At 47.5% G+C, this 17,556-nt stretch overlaps 2 protein-coding genes across 4 annotated transcripts in view; one reads left to right on the top strand and one right to left on the bottom strand.

Annotated features, from left to right (window-relative positions):
* Nucleotides 1–405: 405 nt before the first annotated feature.
* On the bottom strand, nt 406–4,885 carry COX17 (cytochrome c oxidase copper chaperone COX17). The gene is made up of 4 exons (XM_069944553.1): nt 4,780–4,885; nt 3,069–3,209; nt 1,708–1,820; nt 406–569 (listed from the first exon to the last, which is right to left on the bottom strand). Exons 2-3 carry the CDS (start codon nt 3,185–3,187, stop codon nt 1,736–1,738), a joined length of 204 nt encoding a protein of 67 aa, XP_069800654.1. The 5' UTR covers nt 3,188–3,209; nt 4,780–4,885; the 3' UTR covers nt 406–569; nt 1,708–1,735.
* Nucleotides 4,603–17,556, top strand: part of CFAP44 (cilia and flagella associated protein 44) — a 37,638-nt gene continuing 24,684 nt past the window's right edge. The window contains exons 1-16 of one of the 3 annotated variants that reach the window (XM_069944551.1): nt 4,603–5,150; nt 5,764–5,868; nt 7,300–8,250; nt 8,328–8,429; nt 8,986–9,120; nt 10,810–10,905; nt 12,062–12,206; nt 12,405–12,567; nt 12,653–12,755; nt 12,837–13,053; nt 13,176–13,290; nt 13,405–13,569; nt 13,658–13,813; nt 14,620–14,667; nt 14,873–14,972; nt 17,133–17,227. In XM_069944551.1, the coding sequence (XP_069800652.1) occupies nt 5,120–5,150; nt 5,764–5,868; nt 7,300–8,250; nt 8,328–8,429; nt 8,986–9,120; nt 10,810–10,905; nt 12,062–12,206; nt 12,405–12,567; nt 12,653–12,755; nt 12,837–13,053; nt 13,176–13,290; nt 13,405–13,569; nt 13,658–13,813; nt 14,620–14,667; nt 14,873–14,972; nt 17,133–17,227 (2,727 nt within the window). In that variant the 5' untranslated portion in view covers nt 4,603–5,119. The other 2 variants (XM_069944549.1, XM_069944550.1) reach the window with 2 other exon arrangements.

Here is a 17,556-nt window from a genome sequence, read left to right as displayed (position 1 = left end):
CACAGATTCATCTCTGTATTAAAAGAAGCCAATCAGATTCCAAGCCTTACATCTGAGTGTTTGCTACAACGTATCAGTCATTTGGCCCCTGCAGCTGCAGGTCCGGACAGCCAAATACATGATGGGAGTTGTAGTTTATTAATCAGCAGAAGGTAGCAGGTTTGACACCTGTGTTCTAGTACTAGACCAGGGTAGGGAACCTTCCACTCTCCAGCTGCTGCAACACTACAATTCCCACCAGGTCTGGACGGCCGAAGCTTTGTCTGCCCAGGGATGATGGGAATTGTAGTTTTGCAACAGCTGGAGCGCCGAAGGTTCCTTATCCCTGTACTAGAAGTATAGCAGGGGGAAGGAAAAAAGAATTCCATTTCCCGACCCTATGACAAAAATGCAGGATTTTTTTTAGAGCATTTTATTTAGAAATCAAAAATAAACTTTAGATAAGATTTTCAGGAAAATCAGAAAGTTGTAACCAAAATCTCCATTGATCTCCCTGGTTTGGGCTCCAGCTGATCTTCTCACAACAAGAAATAAGTTAACGTCTCCACGCAGCACACACACAGCACACCCTGAAAGAGGAAGGAAAGTCACTAAGGGGTTATAGCAGTGATCTCCAACCAAGCTGCTGCAATACCACAAGTCCCAGCATGCCCTGACAGCCAAAGCTTGGAGTTGTAGTTTTGCAACAGCTTAAGGCTATGTTCACACGGCGTATCAGACCAGCCGTTCCGTGACCCCGGCCGGGTCACAAAACGGCCGGTCTGTGCCTGGATCATCGCGGCCGGTACTTAAGTACCGGCTGGATGATCCGTCCGGGAGCGGAGCTCTGATGCAGGCGCATCAGCGCTTACCATAGCGCACAGTGAAGCGAGTGGCCGGAGCCGCTCGCTTCACTGTGTGCCATGACAGGTCTTTCTACGGCCGGAATTCACTGAATTCCGGCCGCAGAAAACTGACCTGTCAGTTTTGTTCCAGCGCCGCATGGGCTCCTGGCCGGAGCGTATACGATGTGCTTAAGCTCTGGCCGGGATCCAATTCAACATAAAGCTATGTCACACACCGCAAAACTACGGTCGTAGTTTTACGTGGTGTGAACATAGCCTAAAGGGGGACACTGGTGAAAATCTTTTTCTTTCAAATAAACTGGTGTCAGAAAGTTATACAGATCTGTAATTTACTTCTGTAAAAAAAAAAAAAAAAAATCTCCAGTCTTCCAGTACTTATCAGCTGCTGTATGTCCTGCAGGAAGTGGTGTATTCTTTCTAGAGGTTTTCTAAGGAGATTTGCTGCTCTGGCCAGTTCCTGACACGGACAGAGGTGGCAGCAGAGAGCACTGTGTCAGACTGGGGAGAATACACCACTTCCTGCAGGACATACAGCAGTTGATAAGTACTGGAAGACTGGAGATTTTTAAATAGAAGTAAATTACAAGTCTATATAACTTTCTGATTAGAAAGAAAAAGATCTTTACTGGAGTGCCCCTTTAAGAGCCACAGGTTGGGGATCATTGGTCTATTTTATTGTAAGTATATACTGCTCCTAGAGTTCAACATGTGTAATGACCCTTTAGAGCAGGGATGGGAAACCTTCAGGCCTACAGCTGTTGCAAATCTATTCCCATCATGCCTGGTGGCCCATGGGAATTGTAGTTTTTCAACAGCTGGAGGTTCCCCATCCCTGCTTTAGGCTGTGATCAGTGATACTTACGAAACACTTCAGACGCCCCCAGGAGTGGTCACACCTTGAAGCCGAGGGCCCTCATGCACTCCTTGTGGGCCTCTATCAGCTCCTGGCAGTGCTCTTCTCCCTTCTCGATGATGCTGCGGGGGAAAAAACCAAATCGATCATCGTTATGACCCTGCAGTACTTACCATAGAGCAAAGGTGGCAGCAGTGACCGAGCTTCCTCCCTGCTGTGCTATTACTTTCAGCTCCTCATGGGCGGGACTTTAGATCAGTTAAATGAGTGACAGCTCAGCTTGGTAAACCCCTGGGCCCTGTATTGTTCTTCTAAATCAGGGATGGGGAACCTTCGGCCCTCCAGCTGTTGCTAAACTACAATTCCCATCATACCTGGGCAGCCGACGCTTTAGCTGTCCAGGCATGATGGGAATTGTAGTTTTGCAACAGCTGGAGGGCCGAAGGTTCCCCATCCCTGATCTAATAGGATCCTTAGTGTTAAAGGGGGGGGTGTCCATTGTCAGCAATCCTATCGGGAGTTCTGCATTAAAGGGTTAATCCAGGATTAGGAAGAGCAGCGCCACCCTGTCCTGTGTGTGTGGTATTACAGCTCAGTGTTATTTAGATGAATGGAGCTGTAATACCTCATACAACCTGAGGACAAGTGTGGTGGTGTTTTTTTTATTAACTTGGATAACCAGGATCTAGAGATGAGGCGTTTGGTTACCGGGGGCTGGAGAAGTTGGATGCAGCCTGGGAAAACATGTATACAACCTATAGAGGACCCAACCTGTTCTGCATTATAGAGACAGCCCCTTGGTATGAATAGGCCCTGTGTAATTCCTTATTTCTCCAGCAGGGGCAGCCGGGAAATCAGACATTTACAGACATTGGATCTCCTCAGATCACAGATGATTTTTAGGGATCCCTTCTTACAAGTAGTTATGGGGGGAGGGGGGGGGGATATCCAGGATTAGAAGAACATGGCTGATTATGTCTAATAACAGCACCACCCCTGTCCTCAGGTTGTGTGTGGTATTACAACTCTGCTCCATTCACTTTGATGGAGCTCAGTTGCCATACCCATTCCAACCTTAGGGCAGGGGTGGCGCTGTGTCAGGGAGAAAGCAGCTGTTTTTCTAATTCCACAGAATACTTTTAATGCTGTACTATTATAGCACATCATATATAAGAGTAGTAAGGGTGGGGGACTGTCAGCTGGACCCCCACTAATGGTTAGGCCATGCTGGCTCGTATCAGTCCATAAAATCTGATGAACCCTCCAGTTTTAGTGACGGGCGCTGTGGTCGGACCCCGCTGTCACAGCATCTCTCTTATGGTGATGTATTTACGGTTCACACGTCACTTCGTAGCCCACCACTCACTCACCAGGCGTCCCGCACTTTCTTGGTCTCGGGGCAGGCACAGCACGGCTTCAAGGGCTTCTTCTCCTGGGGCTCTGAGCTCGCAGAGGACGAATCACAGCTCGCAGCGGCAAGAGAAGACATGATGGATCTGTGCGGAGGACGACTGAGGAGAAAGCAACGCAACATCAATATTCTGCTATAACAATGTATACAATATAGGAGGGCCCTAGTGGTGAGAAGAGATAACTGCACCAATCACACATGATCACATGACCAGACACCACACTTATGTAACTGCTCCCATCTAATACAATGGCCTTTGTGGTAAGTGCACCAATGACAGCTCTGCAGGTGATGACTGTCACATCACATGACCAGGCTCCTCATCCAGGGCCATGCCACACTTATGTAACTGCTCCCAGCTAATACAATGGCTCTAGTGGTAGGGAGAGGTAACTGCACTAGTGACACATGATCACATGACCAGACACCACACTTATGTAACTGCTCCCAGCTAATACAATGGCCCTAGTGGTGAGGAGAGGTAACTGCACTAGTATCACATGACCAGACACCACACTTATGTAACTGCTCTCAGCTAATACAATGGCCCTAGTGATGAGGAGAGGTAACTGCACTAGTGACACATGATCACATGCCCAGACACCACACTTATGTAACTGCTCCCAGCTAATACAATGGCCCTAGTGGTGAGGAGAGGTAACTTCACCTATATGAGAGCACTATTGACAACACCGCACTATATAGGAATGACAGCTCTGCAGGTACCATCACATTACATGACCAGGACCGCCTCACGCTTACAGTTCTGCAACTTTAATAGATTTTGTGTTTCTGCTCCACTAGTTTGGCTCTGACCTGAGAATTCTCACAGCTGAGGGTTTGCTGCACTGTAACAGTCAGGACAAGAGAGGCTTATGATGGATTCACTGCATTCATATAGGAAGTTGCACTGTGCGCGCGCCCCACAGACCTGTATGAGGAGGTGCACACCCCGGGGCCCCCTAATAACCCCCTCCCCAGCTGCCATGTGATCCCACCGCCCCTCCCCCAGGAATGTCTCCTACAAGCAGGATGCCCCCATAAATCAGGTCCTGACTGGTGACCCCCCCCATACAGTGTCAGTGAATAGCACCGCCCCCCACATGACATCATCTGTGGCAAAACTACAACTCCCATCATGCCCCAACAGCCTCTGATGGGGGTTGTAGTTCTGCACCAGCTGGAGAGTCAGACGCTACCTTTCTGCTGGTTACAGAATGGAATGATGGGGGTCGTAGTTCTGCACCAGCTGGTCATTTAGCTGCCAGGGCATGCTAGGAGTTGTAGTTCTTTAAAAGTCAGAGGGCTAGAACAAGATCCACATGAACTCTGAGGGTTTGTTACAATGTATCAGGACTCTGCACTGTATAGAATGGATCCAACTGTAACGAACCCTCAGCTGTGACAGGCCACAGATCTCTGGTATTCCCATTCGCTGACAGCAAGCAGAGATACAGGGTGGAAGCACAACCCTGAGTGTATCAGAAAGCTGTACAAGGTTTCCTGTATATAATGATTGTACAGTCATGGTAAACTCCTATCTGCCTCCAGTGATGACCCCCTCCCAGTGTAGGTGACTACCCTACTACTACTACTACTACCACCACCATCATCCACCAGCCCTATATCCCATTATATATACAGTGTATCCCCCGACCTCTAATACTCACGTGTGATATGAAGCAACCCGGACACGGCTACACTGCGCAGGCGCTCCCCGAGAATGCTGGAAACTGTGCGACACTCGCTAGGAATGCCGGGAAGTGTAGTTTCTCCCCTACCAGACATTCTAGCAACGCGATATTTCCACAGCGGCATCTAGCGGCAGTGTCCTATAAGTGCAATAATGACGCTAGTGAAAGTACCGCCCCGCCGATTAATTAGCCGTCCAATGTGAGCAAGACGGGGGCGTGGTTAGGAGGACTGCACCGCCCTTGATCACGTGGTGATGTTACCAGGGTGATTCGGAGACGCCGGTACCTGATATCCTAGCAACCGTGAGCAACAAAGATGGCGGACATGGAGGAAGCAGAGGGGGCAGGTCTGTATATATGTACATTGTATGTTATGTGTATATATATATATATATATATATATATATATATATATATATATATATATATATCTTTTCTGTGATATATGTTTTGGCAACACTGACAAATTGCGTCTTTCTGGACGTCCAGGTTAAAGCAATGACTTGTCGTGTCCCTTTAAATACTAATACCATTATCCAACTTTTCATTGCCCCCTACTAGTACAGCAGTATAGTGTAATACTCATGTACCTCACTATGGTGTACATGCCCGAAAATGTTATGAAGGGGTTAATAATGCGTATTCAGAGTCGGCCGCACACATCCTCCTCTCTGCGCCTTTATGTGTCCGTACCCTAAAGACGACCGTAGGCGGCCATTGTCATCTACAGTCATCATTGGGGCCAAATAGGATCCGAGAATCCATAGGAGAGCGCCCCCCGGTGTACAGATGCTTAGTGACCGCCGGCTCTGGACAGATGATAGGTCACAGTAGATGTCACACGACTTTATAGGTTATGGTTCTTGGAATTGCATTCTGTTTCTTCCAGTCCTGACATGGTGTGGAGTATATACCTGAAGCGTGTATGTATATCTATCTGTGTGTTTATGATATTCCCAGGTATGGACACCGCTGAAGAACAGGACGGACAGACAGAGCCAGGGAGCGAGCAGATATACCCGGCCATAGAAGATCAGAGCGCAGGACTGAGGATGGCGGATCAGGGTATTGTCACTGGAAATGTGAAGGGACTAGAGACAAAGAACATCCAGGGGACGGAGGGCAGGAGATGGACGGCAGACGCTGTTATAAAGGGTTAACAAATGTATTCTTTATTTGTATGTGCTCTTCCCTCCTCCTGACTTCTGCTCTAATCTCCATTTTATATGTACTGGATAATGACACACTGACACTTGGGGTACAGGATAATGACACTTGGGGTACAGGATAGTGACACGCTGACACTCGGAGTACAGAATAATGACACTTGGGGTACAGAATAGTGATACTTGGGGTACAGGATAGTGACACTTGGGGTACAGGATAATGACATGGGGTAAAGGATAGGAGAAAACCACGGCACTCGATGTTGCAGGAATAAGTGAGGGTTTTTTTATTTAGTAAATAGATACAAGGTATTTACTCCGACCTTGCATAAGAAATGCAAGAGATGAGACCAAATAACATATGGTGCGACGTTTCGGTCCGCTATGGACCTTCCTCAGGCAATGGGGTCTCTCATTAGCCGTATGCAGGGAGAAGGGTCGAAACACTCCACCGACCCTTCTCCCTGCATACAGCTCATGAGAGACCCCATTGCCTGAGGAAGGTCCATAGCGGACCGAAACGTCGCACCATATGTTATTTGGTCTCATCTCTTGCATTTCTTATGTACGGTCGGAGTAAATACCTTGTATCTATTTACTAAATAAAAAAAACCTCACTTATTCCTGCAACATCGAGTGCCGTGGTTTTCTCCTATACAAGACTTATGGTTGAAGAACCCAGTTACCACTGAGCACCGGCTTTAAAATTTAAGGCAGAGGTGTGCAGCACTGATCCTATACAACATGGGGTAAAGGATAGTGACACACTGACACTTGGGGTACAGGATAATGACACTTGGGGTACAGGATAATGACACTTGGGGTACAGGATAGTGATACTTGGGGTACAGGATAGTGACACTTGGGGTACAGGATAGTGACACACTGACACTTGGGGTACAGGATAATAACACGCTGACACGGGGTACAGGATAGTGACATACTGACACTTGGGGTACAGGATAATAACATGCTGACACGGGGTACTGGATAGTGATATGTTGACAATTGGGGTACAGGATAATGACATTTGGGGTACAGGATAGTGACACTTGGGGTACTGGATAGTGATATGTTGACAATTGGGGTACTGGATAGTGATATGTTGACAATTGGGGTACAGGATAATGACACTTGGGGTACAGGATAGCGACAAACTGACACTTGGGGTTCAGGATAATTACTCACTGACACTTGGGGTTCAGGATAGTGACACACAGACAGTTGGGGTACAGCATAGAGACACACTTTGACACTTGGGGTGCAGGATAATGATACTTGGGGTACAGGACGATGGATTATGGATCTCGTGGTCTCTCTATTCCCCCAGGTGACTCTGGACATTTGGAGAATGTAGAACATGAAAACATGAAGATGTCGTCTGTACGTGTAGAAGAGAAATATGGAGCAGAAGCCTCCACACTGGATACAACTTCTAGTGCAGATGACCCCCACATATCACCTGAACCCCCCAGTGAGCAGATCTCTAGTGAAGAGCAACTTCATACAGGAAAGGATGAGATCCCCCTCACCTCACCCAGAGCTGAACATGTAACCACTGGTGGTGGAGGAGAAGCTAAGGAGGAGGCTGGAGACATCACAGAGCAGGAACAGGAGGGTCTAGGCCCCAAAAATGAACCACTCTCAGGAGCTGAGGAGGCTGGAGACATCACAGAGGAGGGACGGGAGGGCCTGGAATCCAAGCAACAACCACTGCCAGAAGCTGAGGAGACTGGAGACGTCAAGGAGCTCACACAGGAGGGTCCAGGACCCACTGATGAACCATTCTCAGAAGCTGAGGAGGCTGGAGACATCAAGGAGCTCACACAGGAGGGTCTAGGACCCACTGACGAACCATTGCCAGCATCAGGGGCTGAGGAGGCTGGACACATCACAGAGCACACATGGGAGGGTCTGAACCCTAAAGATGAATCACTTTCAGGAGCTAAGGAGGCTGGAGACGTCAAGGGGCTCACACAGGGGGGTCTGAACCCTAAAGATGAACCACTTTCAGGAGCTGAGGAGTCTGGAGATGACAGGGAGCTTGCACAGGAGGGTCCTGGTTCCAGTAATGAACCATTGTCTGGAACAGGAGCTGAGAAGGCTGGAAATGTTACAGAGCTCACACAAGACAGTCCAAACCCCAGTCATAAACCATCATCAGGAGCTGAGGAGGAGGGAGCTGCTGCCGCAGAGAAAGCCACAGAAGAAGCTGTGACCACCAGCCCTGGGGACACCTCTGATGGCCGTGGGGATCCCACTCCTCCAGAGCATATGGAAGGTGAGGATCCTAATATATTCTTATTGCAAGGTCTTTCCATTCATATGTACATTCATTTGAACAATGTAATAACTTAGGTGAAGGAGCAGAGGAAGGAGGAGCAGAGCCTGAGACAAGGATGGAGACTGACAATACTACAGAGGATGGAGGAGGGAAAGAGGAGGCCAAGAAGCTGGATGGTATGTATCCTTTATATAAGGAACACTCCTCCAAATGGATTTCCTTTACTTGCGTAGACAGCATTGATCCTATAGGGTGTGGACAAATGATTTGGATAAGTAAGTAAGTGAGGGATGTCTCCTTACTCACTTACCCTCAAACTCTTGCAAAACTTTGTAGATTGTAGAAAAAAATTTAGATTTGCAACAGCTGGAGGGCGAGGGTTCCCCATTCCTGGTCTAAATCTAGCTCCAAGACACTACATCTTACCGTACTGTGTATTGCTATTCATGTGAGTAAAAGAGACAAGCTGCAATACCAGGAACAACCACCACCATATGTATGGCACTATACCTGTTTGGTAAGTGATGAAGAAGCCGCAGTGCACACTTGAGCACCATGACCCCTTCAATCAGCTGATTTTTGGTGGTGCCAGAGAGCAGATCTTCCGATCTGATATTGATCGCCTTTCCCAGGGTAGACCAACCATACTATCATCCCAGGAAAGCTCTTTTACTCAGAGTCCATGCAGATCAGTCAAGAAATTGGTTTCTTTTTGTCATCATATCTCTCTAGAAGTTGGTGCAGAGGGGGAGCATGACGCAAAGGATCAGGAGGCTCCATCAGGAGAGATCCCACCACCCGAAGACTCCAGAGATAAAGAGCAGGAGGCCGGGACCTCTGATATGAGTTCAGCTGAGGCCACAGAAGGTAAAGTCACGGTAAAATATTTCACGCTCTTGTACTACAGCAGGGGTACTCAACAACTTTTAGTGGAGGGCGGCCACTTACCGGGGTCTATTGTCAGGTGAAGGTCCGAGCTGAACATCAGTAGGAAACGTGTTTTGTTACTTTTCACAAACGATGTTGAACTATTTACATACAGAATTGCTGCTTATTAGTGGGAAAACTGTCATTTTCTCTCTCTCACCAGCCCTTTAAAATTAGGTACACAGGGGGTGACTGCCTTAGTAGTATATAGCCCCCCTGTAGTATATAGCCCCCCTGTGCTCTCTCCCAGTATATAGCTCCCCCGTGCTCTCTCCCAGTATATAGCCCCCCTGTGCTCTCTCCTAGTATATAGCCCCCCTGTACTCTCTCCCAGTATATAGCCTCCCTGTGCTCTCTCCCCCTGTATATAGCCCCCCTGTGCTCTATCCCAGTATATAGCCCCCCCTGTGCTCCCTCCCCCTGTTCTCTCTCCCAGTATATAGCCCCCCTGTGCTCTCTCCTAGTATGTAGCCCCCCTGTGCTCTCTCCCAGTATGTAGCCCCCCCTGTGCTCTCTCCCCCTGTATATAGTCCCCCTGTGCTCTCTCCCCCTGTATATAGCCCCCCTGTGCTCTCTCCCCCTGTATATAGCCCCCCCTGTGCTCTCTTCCCCTGTATATAGCCCCCCATGTGCTCACTCCCCCTGTATATAGCCCCCCTGTGCTCTCTCCCCCTGTAGTATATAGCTCCCCAGTGCTCTCTCCCCCTGTATATAGCCCCCTGTGCTCTCTCCCCCTGTAGTATATAGCTCCCCTGTGCTCTCTCCCCCTGTATATAGCCCCCTTGTGCTCTCTCCCAGTATATAGCCCCCCTGTGTTCTCTCCCCCTGTAGTATATAGCTCCCCTGTGCTCTCTCCCCCTGTATATAGCCCCCTTGTGCTCTCTCCCAGTATATAGCCCCCTTGTGCTCTCTCCCAGTATATAGCCCCCTTGTGCTCTCTCCCCCTGTATATAGCCCCCCTGTGCTCTCTCCCCCTGTGTATATCCCCCCTGTGCTCTCTCCCCCTGTATATAGCCCCTCTGTGCTCTCTCCCCCTGTATATAGCCCCCCTGTGCTCTCTCCCCCTGTATATAGCCCCCCTGTGCTCTCTCCCCCTGTATATAGCCCCCCTGTGCTCTCTCCCCCTGTATATAGCCCCCCTGTGCTCTCTCCCCCTGTATATAGCCCCCCTGTGCTCCTTCCCCTGTGTATAGCCCCCCTGTGCGCTCCCCCCCCTCCCCTCCCATATAGCATAAAAAAAAGAAACCACTTATACTCACCTAAGTCCTGGGCGTCCTCTTCTCTTCCTTCTGTGGCCGCACTGCAGTGGTCACTAGAGGCCACACGCCCCGCCGGCGCAGAAACGTCACTCGGCGCCGACACCAGAGGGGGAGCGCGGCCTCTTGTGACCGCTGCGGCCAGTAAGAGGTCACTGACAGGGAGGGAGTCAAAGGCTTCCTCTCTGTCAGTGCTGCTGCCGCTGCCGCTCGGTATCTATGAGCGCTTGTTACGAGCGCTCATAGATACTTACTGTGCAGGGAGCAGCGCCGCTGCCGGGGTCCGGACAGCTGGCCGCTGCGGTCCGCCAGTTGAGTGCCCCTGTACTATAGTATGTAATTGGTTGTTACATGCTACTGTATTTTCCTGTAGCTATAGGCAACCCCTCGGATGAGCCTACAGAGGGCGCTGCCACTATGGAGGAGGAGAAGAAGCAAGATGCCCCTGCGGCAGAGTCATCCATTAATGGTTAGTACAGAGCTTGTGTTTCTTATAACTTAAAGGGGTTTTCTAACCAACAATAAGGTGACGGGGGTCTGATTGCCGTACCAATTACAAAGACAGGCTCTCGTGTGGTATTGAGCTCTGTGCTCTGCTACTCAATTCACCTCTATGGAGATATAAGAGAGAACTGATTCACATCCATTCACCTCTGTGGGTGATATCAGAGAGAGCAGATTCAGACCCATTCATCTCTATGGAGATATCAGAGAGAGCTGATTCAGACCCATTCATCTCTATGGAGATATCAGAGAGAGCTGATTCAGACCCATTCATCTCTATGGAGATATCAGAGAGAGCTGATTCAGACTTATTCATCTCTATGGAGATTTCAGAGAGAGAGCTGATTCATATCCATTCATCTCTATGGAGATATCAGAGAGAGCAGATTCACACCCATTCATCTCTATGGAGATATCAGAGAGAGCTGATTCACATCCATTCATCTCTATGGAGATATCAGAGAGAGTTGATTCATATCCATTAAGCTCTATGGAGATATCAGAGAGAGCTGATTCACATCCATTCATCTCTATGGAGATATCAGAGAGAGCTGATTCACATCCATTCATCTCTATGGAGATATCAGATAGAGCAGATTCACACCCATTCATCTCTATGGAGATATCAGAGAGAGCTGATTCACATCCATTAACCTCTATGGAGATATCAGAGAGAGCTGATTCACACCCATTCATCTCTGTGGGTGATATCAGAGAGAGCTGATTCACATCCATTCATCTCTGTGGGTGATATCAGAGAGAGCTGATTCACATCCATTCATCTCTATGGAGATATCAGAGAGAGCTAATTCAGACCCATTCATCTCTATGGAGATATCAGAGAGAGCTAATTCAGACCCATTCATCTCTATGGAGATATCAGAGAGAGCTGATTCAAGTGCATTCACCTCTAGGAGATATCAGAGAGAATTGATTTACATCAATTCAACTTTATGGACATATCAGAGATTGCTGATTCAGGTACATTGACCTCTATGGAGATATTAGAGCTGATTCAGACCATTGAGCATCCAGCTACTATCTATCACCCTCAGCTCCTTCACTGCACCCTGCACACATAGGTGTATTTATGTGTCATGATACATAATATTCTTTTGCAGAACAAGAAAAACAAGAAGGTGATGAGGAAGACATGGAAGAAAGTGAGAAGATTCCAGAGGACTTTTTCTATGACTATGAGAGTATTTGCTCCCAGCCATTCATCTCCCCTGATTCTGGGATCCCAAGTGGCGTCCTTCATCTTCTGTATCCTTTTTCCTGCAGATAAGTTCTTCTAGATTTGCTCACTAGCGATAACTGCAGCGATGTACAAATTTGCAGTGAGCGCTTTGAAGGAACCGCAATGGGCACGGACTGAAGGCTGAGATTTAAGAATGACAGATATTTCCATGTACATGTAAAATAAATAAATCATTTTGTTGCTGGTTCCTTAATATATCTCAGGCATTCTTTTGGCTATGACTGTACTAAGCGGGCAAACCTCCACCTGCTGGATGACCAGACCTTACTTTATGTTGCCGGTACTGTGGCCATAATCTTAGGTCTTAAGACTCACGAGCAGCAATACCTGAGGAGCAGCAGCGGTCAGGGGATTGGAGCTGTCGCAGTGAGTTTTGCTCTTTTTTTTTAACTGTAAAACAACCTTATATAAGAAGTCGGCAAACGTGACCTGTGACATGTTAACCCTTTAGGACCATCCCAGCAGGAACTATTTTGCAGTAGCCGAAAAGGGACACAGGCCAAACATCATCCTGTATGAATACCCATCGCTGAAACCCTACAGGATCCTCCGAGGTTAGACCCCAGATGAGTTTTAACCATAACAATCTATCAATCTGATCCTTCTTGTTCAGTGTTCTTGTTTCTCTCCTAAAGGTGGCACAGAGGAAGCCTATGCCTTCATAGATTTCAATACATCTGGAACGCTTCTTGCCAGTGTGGGCAGCAGCCCCGATTATATGCTAACTATCTGGGACTGGAAGCAAGAAAAGATTATGCTGAGGTCCAAAGCATTCTCCCAAGATGTGTTTCAAGTCACCTTCTCACCGGAGAACGAAGAGCAGCTTACTACCTGTGGAACAGGGCACATCAGGTGACTTTTGGCTGCCGTGTGTCATGCTATTGTCGCACGGATTGTTCTTGTTTTTATTGCACCTGCACAGCTCATATAGAATAGCTACAATAATGACTGGTATCCACCTTGTTTCTTGTTAGATTTTGGAAAATGGCTCGCACTTTCACAGGCTTAAAACTGCAAGGAGAACTGGGAAGATTTGGGAAAACTGCCCTTACAGACATAGAAGGATATGTGGAGTTACCAGATGGAAAGGTAGAGATGTGAACACATACCAAAACTTTGGCTTTATTAAAAACATAAAAATAAAATTTTGGATGCCGCCATGGGCACAGATAAGGGGCCACTCTTATCCACCTTTCATTGCAGGTGATATCAGGGTCAGAATGGGGTGACATGCTGCTCTGGGAAGGGGGTCTCATCAAGGTGGAGATATGCAGAAGAGGACGTAAACCGTGTCATAGCGGTCCTATTAACCAGTTTGTCTTAGATGAAGGAGAACTTATCACCATTGGCACTGATGGGTTTGTCAGGGTAAGTGCACCTTCTTGTCTATATCTACTAGAGTTAAAGACATTAGTAGTTTCTAATTGTTTTTCCGTTTTCTGTCTCTTTCCTTCAGGTTTGGGATTTTGAGACGGTGGACACTGCAGACTCTGTGGATGACTCTGGTCTTTTGGAGATGGAACCTATGAATGAACTTCTGGTTGGAAAGAACGTCAACCTTCGGTATATGGTGAAGACTATGGATGGAGACTCGCCTATGTGGTTTGCTCAGGTAGGCTAGATTCATGCTATGTGTTAATAGGGATGCTGGGCTACCAAAGTAAACTCTATGCAGGCGCTGGACCTGCTGGCATTAAAGGCGAAAATCTTTTTCTTTATTCAACTGGTTTCACAAAGTTACATAGGTTTGTAATTTACTTCTATTTTAAAATCTCAAGCCTTCCTATACTTATCAGCTTCTGTATGCCCTGCAGGAAGTGGGGTTTTCAGTCTGACACAGCGCTCTCTGCTGCAACCCCTGTCCAAGTCATGTAACTGTCTAGAGCAGGAGAGGTTTTCCATGAGGATTTGCTACTGTTCTGGACAGTTCCTGACATGGACAGAGGTGGCAGCAGAGAGCACGGTGTCAGACTGGAAAGAACACACCACTTCCTACAGGATATACAGCAGCTGATAAGTACTGGAAGACTGGAGATTTTTAAATAGAAGTAAACTACAAATCTATGTAACTTTCTGAAACCAGTTGATTTAAAAAAAAAAAGAAAAAAGATTTCCCCTGGAGTACCCCTCTAAAATTCAGGACCCCAAGGCTGTAAGGCAACAATCCTAATGTCTACACAGCTATGATTCTCTGTCTCTGTCTCATACATACATCCTGGGTGGCTACACAGGGGCCACACTTCCACCTTTACAACATAGTATTACCTTGCAAGGTACTGTGATAAAGAGTGCCATGTGGGGAGCGCCGTGCAACAATCTGTCTCATCATAGGAAAGCCGATACTCATGTCCATGCCGTCTGTGTCTGTTAGCATTGGTATCCGCTGTCTCATTTTCTTTGCCTGCCTTTGACTTTCAGGACGCCAGTGGAGGAATATGGAAGCTGGATCTATCTTTTTCCAACATAGTAAGTTATTCTTTACTACTTGTAATTGCTGAAATAGTAATAGGGAAAACAGCCTGGAAACAGCCAGCATGGGGTATACCAGTCAGTGGCAGACTACAGCCACAGTGGTGGAGAGAGCAGATGAAGACCACTACAGTCTGACAGTATGGTGCCAGGACAGTGGTCGGCTCTGGAATTACAATGGCCGTCATTCTTATTTCTGTAGACACAAGACCCCGAGTGCCTCTTCTCCTTTCATTCTGGCAAGATCAACGCTTTGGACGCATCTCCATCAACGTATCTCATGGCCACTACATCCCTAGACCGTAAGTTCCTGGTGCCACACACGAAGGCTTCAGGTCAGAGGTCAGGACAGATATTATTTAGAGGGAACCAATCACTTAAAAAACGGCTATAACGCTATGGGAATGTGCTGTAGCAGCACCCAGATTACACATAGAACCAGTTCAAAACTGGACTAATAAGACTCTAAATTTACCCAGGATCTAAAGAAATTGTATATAATAAAAATACCTTTATTAATGATGGGTATATATCTTAGTGCAAAATATAAATTTAAAAATACACTGATGAGTGGACTGAGGGTGTCTAGGTAGCAGCACCCAGCACACTTCCCAAACCTGCTCCTCCCCCCCCCGTCCCTGGAGTGTACAGCCCGAAAACTTACTTTATAAAGTTGGCGTCCTGTATGTAAATTACCCCCAAGTAGTCATCTGGGCGGTGAGCCGCGGCAAGTAGTCACGGTCCCTGGGCGTTCCGGAGCGGTAATCACGCCCCTCTGGGCATGATTAGCCTGCAAAATTGTGGCGAAGTCACCGAGAGGCGTGCTGTCCCTAATGTCAGCATGCCTACGTTCTTTCTGTGCCACTCATGCGCAGTACGGCGGGTCCGGTCCGCACCATACTGCGCAGGTGCAGAAAGCCTCAAACTCATTGCTGGAGGTCTGGCAATGAGTTTGAGGCTATTTTGCACCTGCGCAGTATGGCGCGGACCGGACCCGCTGTACTGCGCATGAGCGGCACAGAAAGAACGTAGGCATGCTGACGTTAGGGACAGCACCCCTCTTGGTGACATCGCCACAATTATGCATGCTAATAACGCCCAGGGACCGTGACTACTTGGGGGTAATTTACATACAGGGCGCCAACTTTATAAAGTAAGTTTTCGGGCTGTACACTCCAGGGACGAGGGGTGTAGAAGCAGGTTTGGGAAGTGTGCTGGGTGCTGCTACAGCACATTCCCATAGCGTTATAGCCGTTCTTTAAGTGATTGGTTCCCTTTAAAGTAAATGTCGTTACTATGAGACCTCTGGGACCCCTAATAATCATGGCAAATGGGGGCCACAGGGCTGATACACAAGCACGCATGACTCGGCTTTTCTTCATAGGTGGAACAGTGTAAGGGCCCTATTACACCAACAGATTATCTGACAGATTTTTTTGAGCCAAAGCCAGGAATTGACTATAAACAGGGAACAGGTAATAATGGAAAGACTGAGATTTTTCCTCTTTTCAAATCCATTCCTGGCTTTGGCTTAAAAAAAATCTGTCAGATAATCTGTTGGTTTAATAGGGCCCTAAGATGTACTCAGACACCTCTGTCTCCTCCAGACTCCTCTGTCCTTCTCCACACACCTGTCTCCTCCAGACGCATCTGTTTCTTCCAAACACCTCTGTCTCCTCCAGACTTCCCTGTCACCTCCAGTCACCTTTGTCTGCTCCAGACTCCCCTGTCACCTCCAGTTACTTCTGTCTCCTCCAGACTCCTCTGTCACCTCCAGACACCTGTATATTTCAGACTTCTCTTTCTCCTCCAGACTCTTCTGTTTCCTCCACAATTCTCTGTCACCTCCAGACTCATCTGTCCCCACCAGACACCTCTTCTTCTTCCAGACTCCCCGTCACCTTCAGACACCACTCTGTTCCAGACTTCTCTTTCTCCTCCAGACTCTTCTGTTTCCTCCACAATCCTCTGTCACCTCCAGACACCTCTGTCACCTCTAGACACCTGTCTCTACCAGACGCCTCTGTCACCTCCAGATTCCTCTGTCTCCTCCTGACTCATCTGTCTCCTCCAGACTACTTTAGCAGTGGATTATATCCCTTGTAAATGAAAGATTGGGACATGTTAAAATCCAGCTACCCACTCCTTCTTTCCCCAAGGTCTGTCATCATGAGAGAGTTAGGACACCTGTATGTACATTAGCAGGTTGGCCGATCCTACAAAAATAAGCAGGTTTGGCCAAGATTGATCTAATGTGTATAAGCACCTTAATGCTCCTGTAACAGGGGAGGAAAGCCGCTTCATGTGCTGTGTAGCTTTGTGGTCCACATGTAGTTCACCTTTGCCAGTTGGAGTAAAGTTGGGCCCTCTCAGCCACCATACTGTATAGAAGCTCTGTGAGTCATTGTAGTCTGTGCAGTCAGGTCATTGTATTCCCTTATGCACTGCACTTTGTATTACAGGATCACTGAGGATCTATGACTTTGTCGGGAAGGTTCCCCTCGTGGACATGAAATTTAAACAAGGTGGCACCGCGCTGACATGGGCCCCTCGCATGGTCAGTACCTTGTTACATCCCTGTCAATGTCTCCGGGACTCATTCCACCAAAAAATTACCTTATTATAGAAACTAAACATTAAAGATGAGCGAACTTACAGTAAGTTCAGAGAGATTTATCTGACAGATTTTTGAAGCCAAAGCAAGGAATGAAATTGAAAAGAGAAAAAATCTCAGTCTTTCCTTTATAACCTCTTTCCTGTTGATAGTCTGTTCCTGGCTTTGGCTTCAATAATCTGTCAGATAATCTGTCTGTGTAAACGCACCATATTGTTTCTATCAGGCACAGCGTCAGACTTCCAGTCATCCAATCTGCTCTCTGTTCTGCA

The sequence above is a fragment of the Dendropsophus ebraccatus genome, chromosome 11 (genome assembly GCF_027789765.1).
Source record: "Dendropsophus ebraccatus isolate aDenEbr1 chromosome 11, aDenEbr1.pat, whole genome shotgun sequence".
Classification (NCBI taxonomy): Eukaryota; Metazoa; Chordata; class Amphibia; order Anura; family Hylidae; genus Dendropsophus; species Dendropsophus ebraccatus.
The sequence above is the reverse complement of the archived record's forward strand: the minus strand, read 5'-3'. Positions and strand labels throughout refer to the sequence as shown.